General features: G+C 34.8%; 1 protein-coding gene across 3 annotated transcripts in view; it reads right to left on the reverse strand.

The window, feature by feature from the left end:
* The window catches only part of ANKRD12 (ankyrin repeat domain 12), a 62,053-nt gene that overhangs the window by 24,622 nt on the left and 21,583 nt on the right, over positions 1-15,848 (reverse strand). For 2 of the 3 annotated variants that reach the window (XM_026843257.1, XM_026843258.1), the window contains exons 2-3: positions 5,260-5,406; positions 3,344-3,544 (exon numbers count right to left, since the gene is read on the reverse strand). In XM_026843257.1, the coding sequence (XP_026699058.1) occupies positions 3,344-3,544; positions 5,260-5,380 (322 nt within the window). In that variant the 5' untranslated portion in view covers positions 5,381-5,406. Of the gene's footprint in view, positions 1-3,343; positions 3,545-5,259; positions 5,407-14,846; positions 14,995-15,848 lie in introns of all 3 variants that reach the window. The other variant, XM_026843256.1, reaches the window with a different exon arrangement.

Consider the following 15,848-nt stretch of genomic DNA (forward strand, 5'->3'; position numbering starts at 1 on the left):
TATATATATATATATATGAAAAGCATGTTTTACTTTCCTACATGTACAGAAAGAAAAAAATTTCCCCAAACAGTATTCTCTTTGGAGACATTTTATTTTCTTTTGAGAACTCTATACAGTAGAAGTCTCTCTTAAAACAATGTAATTAAAATGCTTATTTATTTAAAAAGTAGAAAAAAAAAAAAAAAAAAAAAAAAAAAAAAGCTTCTACCTTACTCAGTGACAAAACACTTCTTCCCAGTCTTCATATACAAAATTTCCTCTCCGATCATCACCACTCAGTCACATCCAGCACTGCCTGGCTACCACCTTCTTCATTCCAGTTTTATATAATTTGCCTTCTTCCCCACTCATCAACAATGATGACACTCTTCTGCTCTCAGCCCTCTAATCCATGTCTTCTTACCTCTTATTAATTCTCCCTATAATTCATTCTTCTCCATGTTTTACTGCTTTGCCTTGCTATCCTGTCACAACGTCCAGCCTGCCAACTCTAGTCCTGGCTTGCTCTCAACATCTGTTTCCTTCACTCTTGTTCTCACACAGCAGTATCATTCTGGCAGATATCCCATGAGCAGGGTTACTTCCCCCATTACTAATTCATTTTCTGCTTTGTTCTGCCAAATTCTTAGCTAAAAAGCTATAATTCTCTAAACTTCACTGCATCCGAAATTCTTACTTTGCTCCACCCATGACTCACTGCTCAAATCCTCCCCCTCTTCTTGACTTTTTCCTCTGCACAGGATTTTGAAGCTCAGCCACCTCTGCTACTCAATTTGGATTACCAATGGAAAAGTATCTCACTTGATCCCAAACACGACCTCCAGAGTTCTGAATAAAGCCTCTAACAACTTGCTTCCAATTATTTCTCAGACCCAATTCTCAACCATTCTCCTCATCCTTTCATTGGTCTTTAAAATTAAGTTAAATATCTGTACTGAGTCAGGCTGGGATGAAGTTATGAACTTACTTCATAGCAGCCCACAGTGTGCTGTGAATTGCATTTGGGGTTAAAACAATGTTCATAACACACCAGTCTGATCCAAACTGACCCAAGGTGTATTCCACACCACACAATGTCATGGTCAGCAATAAAAGCTCAGGGAAAGGAGAAGGAAGGAGGGATGTTCATAGTTATGGTATTTGTCTTCCCAAGCAACCATTACACCTGCTGAGGCCCTGCTTCCCAGGAAATGGCTGGATGTTTGCCTGCTGATGGGAAGTAGTGAATGAATTAATCTTTTTCCCTTGCTTGCACATGCAGCTTTTGCTATTCTTATTAAACAGTCTTTAACTCAACCCATGAGGGCTTTTTTCCATCTTATTTTCTCCCTCTGCAATGTGGAGGAAGGGGAGTGAGAGCAGCTGGGTGGGCGCTTGGCAGCTGGCCAAGGTTAACCCACCACATCTCTTCTTGAAGCATTTCTATTCTTGCTGTGATTTATATGGGTCTGACTTCCCCTGAACTTCCCCTGACTTTTCTAAAATTGCTCTTTCAACAAGTTCTCATCTCCCCTCTCAACTTCTCTGAAGATCCCCCTGGGTTTTACTTCTGCTTCCTTTTTCTTCCTTCTCTACAAATGAGTCCCGAGCAGCCTCATCTTCAAACGTAAATTCAGCTACCTCTGTACACCAAGAAATCACTCACATGTTCCTTAACTAAAATCAAGATTTTAGCACATCTCATTAATCTCTTGATGTCAAGTTTGAGCTGACCACTAATTGTACCATATAATTCTTAATTTCTCTCTCTTGGGCCTGCTACATCAGGTCATCTCACCATTCCCATTAACAGTATAATTTTCCTTATAACCATTCAGACCCATAAACCGAGCATCTTTAAGCAAGCTTCACTGTAGGTCTCATTCAGACCTTCATTACGTTTCTGTTTCCATTATGCAATGACTCTAAAAAATTGACACTCCTAGTGCTGTCAGTTAATAATGCCAGCGAGTATTCTCAACATTCTCTTTATTTCCTTGTGATGCCCTGAGCTCCCCACAAATTTTGACACCTTTTCTTCAGCATTACCCTTTGCATTGGGAGCACAGTCTTTCTGAACATCACCAGAAGCAACATGGGTCTTTCTCATATTTATTTCCTCACTTTCTCATGACCCACTTCTACTACGAATGCAAAAAAGCCAGCATTTAATGGCTAATGTTGAGAAGTAGAGTATTAGGAGCTGTTTGTTATGCTGTTTATATAGTGTGTACTTGACACTTGTATTATTTTTAGAGTTGTCCTTGTATCTAAGGGAGAAAGGTCTACTGAATCCTGTCTGTTTATGAACGTCTTTTAGAACCCAACTTCACAACAACCTCTGCACCAACCGTTTATCCTGTGATTTAGCTTTCCTTCCACTCTGTTCACTCCTCATTACCCCAACCCCCCACTATGCCTTAAATGTCTACTCAATACTCTGGCTTCTGTCTTACACACCTTTACACTGGCTGAGGAAAACCCAACAGGTACTTTGGCTTATTTCAGTATGTAAATGCATTTAATTTGGTGCCTGGCCGATCAACAGCTGGCAACTACTGAACTCAAAACTGCAGGTTCTGTCTTCTGTGGAAACATTACTTTGGGGATCTCATATTTACTCTGCTGGAGATTTTTTTACTAAATTGTGTAGAAACTTAACTACTGTGAGAGTATCAAAAGCAAAATAGGCAGAGATTTGCCAGCAGGTTCAAAAAAATTATTTAGGAGGTCTTGCAGATAGACAGGCAGCACAGACATTTCCTTACAGAAAAGTTACTAAGCAGATACTAAGAAAAGAAAAGAGATACCAAGTAAAGGATACTAAAAATATGGTACAAGTTACAACTTACCTTAAAGTTTATCAATCAGTGCTGGTATCACAGCAGACACTGACATATCAAAACTAGCATTAATCTAGCAGGACTAGATGACAAGTGCAAGCTATATCACACTCATCTGCTTTGGCGTGTATTAGCTGCCACAATGTACATTACAGTGCTACCACCTTCACTGTTACTAAACTTTACATCTCACATAGCCTACAGTCCCATTGTCAGTTACTGACTTTGCCTAGTACAATTCTATGAAGTTCAGCAAGTGTGCACGTGTATTTATTTTTTATATATGCCTAGTGTGCAAAGGCCCTGGCTGCAACTCAAGCATCCAGGTATTATTATACAATTCTAATAATATACTATGTACTACAGTGTCCTAGGTACTACCACTGCCATCAGAAATAAAAATAGGATTTGAAATTATTATTTTTTCATTTGAATATAGCATGAACTGAAATTAAATTGCTGACAACTTCAGCAGTTACATTTAATTCGTACAGTTCAGAGAACATATATCAACTTACCTGCAAAATCTTTTACGTTCACATTTGCACCTAAACTGATTAGCTCCTTAACCTGTTTAACATCCCCTCGAATTGCTGCCATATGTAGAGGAGTTTCCCCTCGTTCATTTCTCTTGTTAACTTTGTCTTTCTGTCTTGAAGAGGAGCTTGAAGTTTTCTTTTGTGTTGGCGTTGTTTGTAAGGGATGATTTAAGGTGGAATCTACAACACAAGTTTTTTAATGGTCACCAAGTTATTTAACACTATTTTTACTTCATCTCATTTTAACAAATGTATTCAAAGACTACAGTTATCATTTAATAGTTATATTTAAATGAAGGATCCATTTGACACTGCACATGTACCAACATAATGCCTATCTGCAACGTGCAAAAGGTTGTTTTGCACAGTTTCATATTTTTCAAGTGCGTTTCAAGGACAGATTAAGTCTATCCAAAGTACAAGGTTCACATACTCTGGTATAAATTCTTCTGAAACAATACAAAGCAGTACCGACACTGTTTCTCCTTCCTCCAGCACACTTCCACTGTAATTTTATGTAGTGGGATCTCAGTTTAAGGAGTTATTTGTTGTGCATTGTACTCCCTGCTCCTTCTCAGTTGTGCCACCACAAATGTTTCTGGGTGGTCTGGACAGCAAGCTACTATTACTAAATTTTCTCAGTATTTTCTCAAAAATAAGGGGAGCCATAAAGCCAGATTTACACAAAAGGAGAAACTGCAGTAAGACATCATGTATTGCATTTTTCTGGTAGTCTTTGGTTACAGGGAGTCAGTTAAAATATCACCTGCTGTAATTAAAGTTATTAATATATTTGACAGAATATATGCTTCTGACAAAAGAGTGTTTTATGAACATATATATTGAAATAATCGAATTTTAGCCAAAATATTTTCCTTCAAACATTATTCTGTTGAAGAGTGTCTATTAATTAGAAGTGAAATTCCTAACCAAAGCAGTCTCGTTCTATTTCAATAATGGTTTAAATAAAAGTATGCAATAGTTCAGGCAATATTTGTAGAGGTTTGATGGAAAGGAGAGAGCCTGTAAGTCCCAATTTCTGCAACTTTTATAATTTGAAACAGAGAGCTAAAGCATATCAGTCTGTAGTTTCCATCTTCATAATTCCTTGAGTTTAATCTCTCAAGCAACTGAGAACAACATATCCATGGGCTAGGGACTCAAAGGTTTTCATATATGGGGTAGACTTCCCTGGCCAGAGAGGCTTAAGAATATCCTTTTTACCCCAAAAACTATTCCAAAATCTGAAGAGCTTTTTATAGATACCTACTCATGCCTTGCCTTTCTCTACACAGATTTTGTTTTAAACATAGCAGGATATGTAACTGGCACCAAATTCTTAAGGAAATGTAGCCACTCACTTTTAAACGCCAAATTTGTAAAAACATTACATGGGTATATATACATACATAGACTTTTAAAATACAAGTGAATCAAGGAAAGTTTGAGGTTCTGAATTTTAAAAAAAGGTTGTCTCCCCTCTCCCATTAAATACTATGGGGACAAATGATTCCGTTTCCTTCTAAATTAAAATCCTGCTCCAAGTGGAGGCAATGAGACAGTAGTTAAACTTCATGACAAATAGAGAGTACTTCAGGTTTTAATTAATGCATATGGAACAGTGTCTGGAGAGGCAAAAATAATCAAAGGAAGAAAAGAGAGTTTCAGGTTTTACAGATATCATAATACAAAGCTTTGCACATAAATACAGAAGGTCAAGAATTTTTCAGCAGATGTCTTGTCAATGCACAATAGAATTACTAGAATTACAAATAATTTTTTTAAAATGTCAATAAAAAGCAAGGATTTTTGAAAACCAGCAGGGTTCAGAATACCATTATTAGGACAGAATTAAACCGTCAGGAGGAAGAAAACTGTAAACTTCGTAAGATCACCTGGACTGTTGTCTCTTGCTGTCATCTGCATGAGAAGTGCCATCTGTTTGCGCTCTGACAGAGGATAACCAAAAAGAATACTAACTGGTGTTGATTTCTTATTTCCAGCATCCTTCTTCATTTTCTTTTTTTCCGGACCTTCCTTCTCTGGAAATATTAACATTAAAAACTCAAACTGCTGTTCTATTAGAACATTTTTCTAGAAATAAAACAGCCTTTTAAGGTATGTGAACTGGTGATTGGTGGCAGGTGATGAAAACCAGAAATTGCATCTCTAATTTGCTGCATTTGTATTAGTTTTGGTTACCTGTTCTAATCAGGATAATAAGCCACTGAGTTAAAGCACTTAAAGCTATAAGGATGATCACTAAAAATTTCTAAAAGATGAAAAACCTGTTTCCCAGCAGGAAGACTGTATATGTCACAGCTTTAACTTTCAGAGAATCAAGTCAGGCCCTTAAAAAATTTTGTAAGATCAGCTAGTCAACTTTCAGCCTTGAATACAGATCTGAGACTGTGCTCTATTCCACTTCTCTCTGGATACCATGTTAAAAATTAAAAAAGACTTTTTAATACTGGTATTTGTTAGGTAATTGGACAAAAGATTGTGTGCCTCAAACTCATCCTGTTATTTCACCTTAGAGCAATTTCTTCTCAAAAATTCATATCCTTCCAAAACATACAACTATTTTATATACATAACTTATTTCTTTTTATGAATATTTATGGTAGTTGTTTAATATTTCATGTCCAAGTTTTAAACCAGGAGCTAAAATTACACATCTAAATAAACAGACCATTTCTAAAGCTGTTCAGTACCTACAAACTCCCACAGATCTTCAGACTGTGTTCTGAAATCAGACAACTTTTTAATACCTATTGAATTTCAAAACTAGAATTTTATTTGTATAATTTGGAAACTTTAGTCCATGTCTTCTATTCTTTTCAGAAGTTCTTTTCCTTCATTTTTTCTGTATAAAGGTCTCCTAAACCACACACAGGCATTTAGATAAACATATGATAGAAAACAACTGATTTGTGATTAAGTAATTTCAACTAAATCACTTTTAACTGGAGCAGTATTTAACCACCATAACATCAAACAAGGACAAAATTTCAATGCATAAAATTTCTTTTGATACAACTGTTTTCCATATATCTCCCTACCTGGTCATTACTGTTTAACTGTATTTTCTAGAGACATATTAATTTGCATTTATGTGTAGTGAAGACTGTTCATTTTCTGTAATTATCTCATCTTTCCTGGCAACTGCTCTTTTTCTGTCTTAACAACTTCTTAACAAAATTCAACATTTTATACTTTGTAAGCAGCTTATATTGCTTGCATGTTAGAGCTACGTCGTCTACCTTTTTCTTCAGAGCCCCTAAAATTACTGCTTGGATGTAAAAGATGGCTTAAGGAACTTTAGTCACATACATGGTGACTTGGAATTAAAATTTTTGAAAGAGTTTAAAGTTTTCTAACCACCAACATCAAGAAGGAATGGTCTGAAGAGTAACAGATTCAATCAACAAAAATGACATCTCCAAACTCTGAGCAGATAATTCCCTTCGTTTACTCCTTAAAAGCCCAAGCTCAGTATGAGCCTTTCCAGAGACCCTGTTCACTCTACTGCAACCTCTCCTTTTGGAAGCTTCCCTACCAATCACATTCTCTTTAAGCAGCAGGTCAGGACTCTGAACCCTACAGTCCCAAGTAAACCCAACTCACCCTCCAAGCTGGACTACTAAACACAAAGACAGGGACAGAATTCAGTAAGGATGTCTACGGCCTACTTTCTCCTCTGTGGCTGGCTGGTGTGCTAACACCCATACAGCAAGCAAGAACATGAAACAAAGCTCAGATCTAAAAATCACAATGTGGAATAAGTAATAATTTAAAGAGGACAGAGGGGAAAGATGTTGGACTGATTAATTATACTCAGCCATACCAGTATGCTAGAATTTGGCTGGGAATTGGCTGAGGCCTGGTTGGTGTCGTTACTATTAGTTAAATAAGCCTGGTTGCCACACTGACCTTTTTAATTCTTTCTGTAATAAGTTATTTCATCTTATTCTTATTGTGACTGATTACCACCTGATGACACATTGTTCATCTGCTTTTAGTTCATCTTAGTATTTTGGGTGATACTGAAAAAAGTGTGGAAGTGCAATTAAGCTCCAGCCAAGGTTGGGAAAGAATTGTATTTTTATTACTGTCCCTATGATTATATTAGTCTCCCAGTTTCCTTCCTAAATCTCAACTTTAAACGCATTATGAAAACTTCATTTAAAAAAAAAATAAAATTGTTTATCTGCAAGAGCAGAAAAATCTTAAAACAGAAGACTCCACTGAGGCAAACTTCACTAACCTACTGCAGAGCACCAAAAATTAATAAAAACTACAAATTAGTAGCTTAAATTCCTTTGAGGTTCCTAACCAGGTACCATTCCCTGATTCACTAAGCCCAAACTGACTCTTTTTATCTTTAGATTTTCTTCACTTCTGCCTTAGGCACCCTCCTTCTGTCATTCATTTCATCTCATCTCAATTCATCTTCTGCCTTCCTAGCCTTCTCTAAATCCCATCTTCTAGGTTTGATTACATACACAGGCTCTAGTAATACAATGCTCTAGAAGCATGGAAAGGCACATAATCAGTGCGCATTTTGAATTCCATAATGACCAAATAAGAAATACATGGTTTTACAGACCAAACAATTACGAGCAAGACTACTTTAAAAATTGAAAGCTACAGACCTATATACATATTAAAAAACCCTACAGATGTATCATCGTGTTTAAAAAGGAAACAAGATCCCTTTTACAGAGTAATTGATGAGATTTTTTCTGAACTACATGCATTTCATACTGCTGAATATCTAAATATTCATTCAATATCCAAATCAACACTACTGTTCTACTGGTAGAATGTCTGCATAGGAAAATTTAAATGAAATCTAAAATGAAATTGTACTTTCGCATTTTCACTGCAAATATGCTGCTCTCTCTCCAAGGATAATGTACAGCATACCCTTCATTTGACTAATTTAGTATTTCTGTCAAAACAACACATTTCAGTTTGTCTGGCATGATCCGCTGTTGTTTACTGCTCATGATTCTTTTCTTGAAAAACACATTCATTTTCATTCTGAATTATACCTTAAAATTTTAAAGCTATTCTCAGTTTGAGAAAATAATAAAGATTTTTGTGATCTAGCTTTTACTTTTTTACTATACCATGTACTTTTCCAGGTATTTTTATCTAGCAGTTTTGGGGTTTGTTTGGGTTTTTTTAAAATTAATTGTTAGCAAAGCCTACTAAGTAAATGAGTGCAGTTTGTTCCCATCTCATGTTTAGTATTGCCAAATAATATGAAGATCCTCCCCTACATATTCCAATTAATTCCAGTGATGGGGCAAGTTATTCTTCTATTACTCTTTAACACCGTGTTTGCAAAGCATTTCTAGAGCTTACCAATTAAAAGTATCAAGTAAGAATACAACTGCTCTCACAAGTTATGCTGTAACTATGCCCTTAACACACACAAAAAAGGACACAATTTTATTAAATCTTATGTAAGACGTCATATGTGTTTTCAGTAAATCTAAACAGTTCAATACACAAAATTAATATGATCAACAACAAACCTAAAAAAAAGTCTCAGAACTAAAGCAGGTGCACCTGATAATCCATTTACTGGAGCACGTCCTGTAAGAGGCTATTGCTTTTCCCCATCAAGATCTCATGCAAATGCCCTGGTTCTGAATGTACAAGATAGAACCATATAAGACAAAAGGGGCAGAAAGAAGCAAAAGGGAGGGAGTAGGGCATATAGAATTTTTTTATACATAAAAAAACCCCAAACCCCAAAATTAGATTGTAAAAATGTACCTTAAAAAAAAAATCCAAGGAAAACAACAATGGAACTATCAATAAAGAAGTTACACAAAACAACAGAAAAATTATTATAAATTACTGGGAACCCCCATCATGCTTATTGCAGAATATACTGTAAGCTTTGTTTTCACTACTCCAAGAATATCATCACGCAGTACACTATATTTAGCAGGAGAAGACTAACTTTTTAGCTATTCTTTATCTTGTGTTAACAGAAAAGTTTTCACAGCTGTGTGCTTGATGTTTATACAATTTGGACAGTTACAACATCCCAAATAAAGGAATAATATCAGTTTAAGAAATTAAGTTTAGGTAAAATTTAATGTATAAAATTGACAAAGTCATTTAGGTTTTGGAATATTTGTAGATTCTGAGCATTTTGTTTTCAAAGTCTATGGAATACAAATATCTTCCTTTACATTCACTTAGCACTTTTTGGTTTTCTTTAGCAGTTAGAAATTGAACATCAGGGAATTTCTTATTTGTTAAGAACATAAAAATCAAAACTCTTCAAGTGCCTTCACATTCAATTATCTATTAAATAACCTTCATAATATATGGCCAAATCTATAAGGACAAAATTCCTTTTAAGATTCTGCAATGTAAGCTTTTCACCCAACACTTAATAAAAAAGGATTTAAAAATAGCTGAGTTATGCGAAACAGTGATTTAGGTGCATTTGAGCACTTACTTGTAGAAGAGCTTCATGAAATTTATTACAGTACTTAAACGTACTGAAATGAGAAACATCAGTCATTAGCGATTATTTTAGGAGAATTTATGCATCACGGATTATGTCCCAAGGCACTCAATAATGTAACTTTTTTTTTTTTTGTTAAACTGCAAATTCCTAATCAAGTAATTTCTAAATTTAGGAAAATAGATTATTAAATAATGTAACGTGGATTTCTCAAAACAAACCATACCAAACCAACAGAATATTCCATTTGGTAAAATAATCACTTTGGTGGATAAAGGAAATAAATCAAAAAGACCAAATTCAAACGTCAGGGCTCATGATAGTCTGGTTTCATGCAGAACTCCTATCACAGTGTAAATTGTATGGAATAACAGGATTAAGAAATAGGACCACGCAAAGCTAAAATACAAACTGCTTGAACTAAATGCTTCTAAGCAAGAAGAATTTAAGATTGAGTGACTTACAACAAAAGACTAATATACTTATCACTAACAACTGTAGCAGACAGGTCAAGACCATCAATACTGCATATGATGAAGTTAAGAGAGACAGAGTTATGATGAGTGTGGACGTAGCAATGTGACTGAAGTTATTTTAAAGAGTACACCATGACTGACTGCTGCTTCCTATCCCCAAAGAAAGATTAGAATGTGATGAAGAGACACATTATCACAGTATACTTACAGTATACTATACACCATAGAGATATCAAGGTACTATTGTAATACCCAATTAACCAAGTGTATGGCATATTTATTTAACCAAACACACAGAAAATCACCTCTACTTTCCTGCCTCTAGTCGAAACAACAGTTAAAGGAACTTGTAATAGTTGAACAATAACTCCAGACCTAGCAAGCGTGTAAAACAGTAATAGCTCCACTAACCTCTTGTAACTATGGGAAGCACAAGTACAGAAACTGTGTTACTATGATGTACACATAGCACAAAAAGGTAGGTCAGCTGTTTGCTTTTCTGGATGTCAATTAAATGCTAAAAGAAATATGACTGTGCCATGTTCGGACTTCCAAGACAGGAATTGAAGGGGTCAGAAAACAAAACTGAGATGCTACTAAACAGAAAATATGGAGAACATAATTTTCAAGGAAAGATCAACAAATTAGCACATTCAGTGTAATTGTAACTCTTGTTACATAGCTGATTATTCAAGAAGAACAAGACTACAAAAAGAAAGGCAAAAAAGCTCCTATATTTATCTTCACAATGAAAAGATTTTTCTGATCTGCAGTTATGTTTAATTATTACGAAAAATTCAAATTTAACTCTTCATACTAGTAAGGTGCAGAAAGCAAACAAACTTGTCCTTTGCAAAAGCAGCACTTGCCTGTGGTTCTATTTCTGATAACCACATCAGAGGTTGTTTAAAAGTAAACAAATTAAGTAAATTAACAAAATTTAAATAACGCTATTTAAGCAGTCTAAATAAGTGATGGCTTCTCAACCAAATTATGGGTTTGGATTGGGAGTCTTCAAATCAGATAATTTATTTCAAAAGGTATGAAAAATGCTTCTCCTCCTTCCACCAGTCTTAATCAAAGCTTACATGTAGAATCCTTCACAAGATTAAGTTATACTGCAAAATTTGCAGTGTAAATTTGACTGCAGTATGTATATATCATATTAGCTTTTTGTGGATGCTCTGATCAAAGAATGGGGATGTGATAACAGAGACCTCAGTTTAGGATAGCAGTCCAAACCAGGACAGTGTAACTAACAGGCACACCCCTGCATTAAAAGAAACTGAGAAGAGAATGCTGTTGCTTAAGGACAAGTATTTAGTGCCATTTCAGGTGCTGTTGCTGTCCTGCTGGCCTCTTCAGAAGGCCACAGGTCTCCCGTGACTCACATTATCTTTCAGCCCTGTGAAGACTTCTCAGCTACTGCAGGAATCTCAACTGGCATTGCACGACTACTTTCAGACAACTGTACTTGGTCCTAAACGCTATGAAATTATTAAGAAAGTAACCTAAAGGCTAAATATCAAAATATTTAATACAAATTTATTGCAGCAGTACTTAGCCAAAACCACTAATTTAAATCTAAATTTAGATAACCAGGATAACTAGAATTGTTCTAGACTCCTATGGGACACTAAAATGATGTTTGATTTCAGTCTTGCCAAAGCTGACTGTGCATGAAATTTATTTCCTGTATAGTTTTGTAGAAATCAATTTTTAAAAATTATTTCCAAATTAACACAACATTCAGTTTGGCTGTTCATGTTCATTATCACTTACAGTTTCTAGACAATACCTGAACCAAAAAAGTCCCCCACCACAGAAAGGAACAAGAAGTGGAATTGCAGGGGGCAATTTTTACAAAAATAAAGCGGAAAAGACAAAATCTTAGTTTTATAAATGAATATTTATAAAACTCTGGACTCTCTGGACATAGAACTGAGACAGATCTAAGGATGTAAAGCTCTAAAAATTAGGTATTCCCATTCTTTGATTGATTTTCCTTCCTAAACAGGATGAAACTCAATTATCATGGGGTTTCTACTATCAGCTACCAACCCTAACATGTATCTTGGAGATAAATAATTTATTAAACTATTAATTAAATCAATTTTTTAAAATTCTTTTTATGATATTTCTTGATTTTTATTATTCACCCAGATATTTTTAGAAGACTAAATCTTTCAAAATATTTGAAAATCAAACTCGACAGACTTATCTGTTACAGAGAAACTATTTAGCAACACGGTAAAAACTTTTTGCTATTCTGAACTCTGAAAAAAAAACATATTGGAAGGCTATGAAAAATAAACTATGGGGAAAGAATAAAACACATCCTGGAACTGTAATTGACAGTGGGAAGCATGGAGTAGTACCAAATATTTTTTTTCAGAATCTTTTTCAATTATGAATTGTATATATAACCTTTGACCATTTCCCTAGAATACCAGTACAGATTTTCAGAAATTATCAGAAGAAAACTGAAATATATATATTTTTTTAAAACACTAGCACTGCCGTCTGATAAGCAGCTTTCCACCACCTTTTCTTTCTCCCCTCTGTCTCTGGTTACACTCTCATCTACAAAAACTTACTTTCTTCCTTCTCAAGTACCATTTGCCATTCTCTCTCCATAGTTAGCAGGGAGACACTTCCATCAGAGGTAACAGTTTAGTCCAGTGACAGCAAACCTCTTCAATGTGTAATGCCAAATTTGTGTCAGAAGCAGCACTGCATTTCATGATCACTCATGTCAGTCCTAATCCATGTCAGTGACAAACCTGGCAGCAGTGTAAGTGGTTAATTCCCACTGGACTAATCTAATTGGTTAGGTACACAATCAGCATTACAAGGACTGTTTTTTAATCCTAGTAATGCTCCTGTCACTAAAGTTTCAGGAAATCTTTGGTACAAAGTTCCTCATATGTGAAATGGGGTAGTTGCTCTTACCTCCTTACCTGCAGCAGTCATCAAATTAAAAACAAGCTATAATGTTTGCTACACAGCAGTTAAAAACTATGTGCCTTTTATTGTTACATTAAGTATTTTTTGCCCCTACTTGAACTGTTTATTTCACCTCTCTTCTGCAACTTCTAACAAAAAGATTTTGTAGTGTGTACATTGTCTTTTTGTGCATGTCTAAATGCCTAGAGCAATCAATCTTGTTTGTGGCTACTGTGACAGTAGATCTGATAGCAAGAGAAACACAAAAAATTACATTACCTTACAAGATGCTGAAATAATGAATTATTTAAAGTTAATGGAGGTGGGGAGAGATGACAAAAGATTTTCGACACAGAAAACGTTAAGTGCTAAATTTTGCTTCTAAATATATTTATTTCCATTATGAAAAATAGTTAGGGTCTGATACCAAGCAATAAAACTAATAAAGCAGATGCTGGGAGCATATTCTAATTTATACATGGTCTTTTCAAAATCAAGTGGTATCATGAATAGTGTAAGAATCTAGAATTTTGTAGACCCACTGAAAACAGATCTAAAGTTAAGAGTACTGTTTTTTAATCTGACTATTTCAAGTTTGGATTTCATACCATAACAAAAATATGCATGTAATATCCAGGAGCCAAATCTTCTGCATGAAATCAATCCTGGACAAAAATTATAAGTACATGTTGATCTTACATTTAAATCTAAGCTTATTAAATCTAAGCATATTACCTCTTTATGAAAATATTCAAATGTACAATGAGCAATGTATAAGAAACTGTAGTACTGAGCCTCTAAGAAATTTGGGGAACATACCTTCTGGTGGCCTTCCAGAGGGCACAGATACTGTTTTGCTACCAACAGAACTATTACTGAACTATGACATAGATAACTAATTACCTAGATTCAGAGATAGCTGTACTCTTGGAATATATCCAGATCCTTCCATCTTGATTTGAAAAGAGCCATGTTAAGAATGGTTTTTTGAAGTCTTGAAATCAATTTTAATAGAATATGCTTAAATTCGGAAGAACTACCAGCCTGTGCAGAAAAGGTATCCTGAAAAGATCATAGGAGCTTAGACTGAAAGAAAGTTTGCTCTCCATGTCTAGTTTAGTTAGTTTCATAACCTTAGCAACCTTTCCTTTTATATGGAAGACATCTACCAATCTTTCCCACTCTCCCAAAAAAAGGCTACAAAAGGCTGACAGCTCTGTCTCAAATCAAGGCACTTACATGTCTTTTCATCAGTTTACCTGTTTAAACAAATGGACCTCTAGAGATGACAACGAAAGGAAAGATTTATTACTAAAATAGAAGCAAAAGAATGAGGTTAGGAAACAACTGGAAAATGTAGATAAACTATGCTGGCATGCTAGCTCTTGCTAATGATAGGATGAAAGCCTATCAAGGCTGAGATGTAACAATCAGAAGCAAGCAAGCAACTTTTACCCTTTTTTATAGGGGAAAAATAATCAATATAAAACCATAATATACAATTAATTAAATTAGGACTTATTTTACCAACAAATAATTAATTAAGGAAATAAAAAGGTTCTACCTGTGTCTGAATTGCGATCTTCATTTCTGGATGGACTAATAGTAAAAGGAAGTTTACGTTTCATGGAAGACTTTTCTTTCATCTCCTTCCCCACATCACTCCTATCCACTTTTGGAGTTTTGCTGTAGGATGCAATCTTGTCCTTGCTCTAATATAAATAAAAAGTATACTAAGTAATTTTTGCATAAAGCAGAATAGTCTTATAATGTATATAGACTGAAAAGACTGCTATGTGAGAATGTACATGCATGTGTGTATGTGTATTACATAGTTTATTCAAAAAGTTTTAAAGTAACCTTACTAGAAATAATCAATGCCATTTCTTTCTTTTTAAAATTAGACTCCTCTGTGTTATTTCTAAATACTTCCAGATACATCACTGTAGAACTGCTGTTCACTATTAGAGCCTTGATTAATAAGCAAAAGAACACCACAAACTGGACAAGAATTTTCTAAGTTTTAACAACTAATCCCAATTTCCTTCCCTGACCATAACATATCACATTAAAAACACATTAAAAGCCCACACCGAAATTCAGACTGTGAATAGTAACACAGTAACAACAAAAAAACCTCTAATAACCCTCCCCTGCCTCCACCCCCACCCTGTAATCCATCCATACACAATTCCCTTTCTATTTCCACAAAAATAATAGTGTTTCACTTTCTAAAGCAAAATTTACTAAGAACTTGGAAAATTAATGAAAAAACTTTTAAAACTGGTATCAAATTTAGAAAAAATATGTACAATCTACTTGGAATTTTTAGTTGCATAAATGTGAGATTTGGGGTTTATAAAACATTTCAGGATAAACAGTGAAAAACATGGATGGGCACAACATTATCTCATGTTTAATTGCTTTGATAATACAGGATGTCAAAGTATGTAAAAGACACCAGGTTAGTGAAAAGATCACTTCAAAGAACTCTCTGCAAACCCCAACATTTTGGCCTACCAATATAGATGCAACTGTAGAGACATAACATTTTTCTGTTCATTAC

Source organism: Athene cunicularia, assembly GCF_003259725.1.
Source record: "Athene cunicularia isolate RWA chromosome 2 unlocalized genomic scaffold, athCun1 chr2_part1, whole genome shotgun sequence".
Lineage (NCBI taxonomy): Eukaryota > Metazoa > Chordata > Aves > Strigiformes > Strigidae > Athene > Athene cunicularia.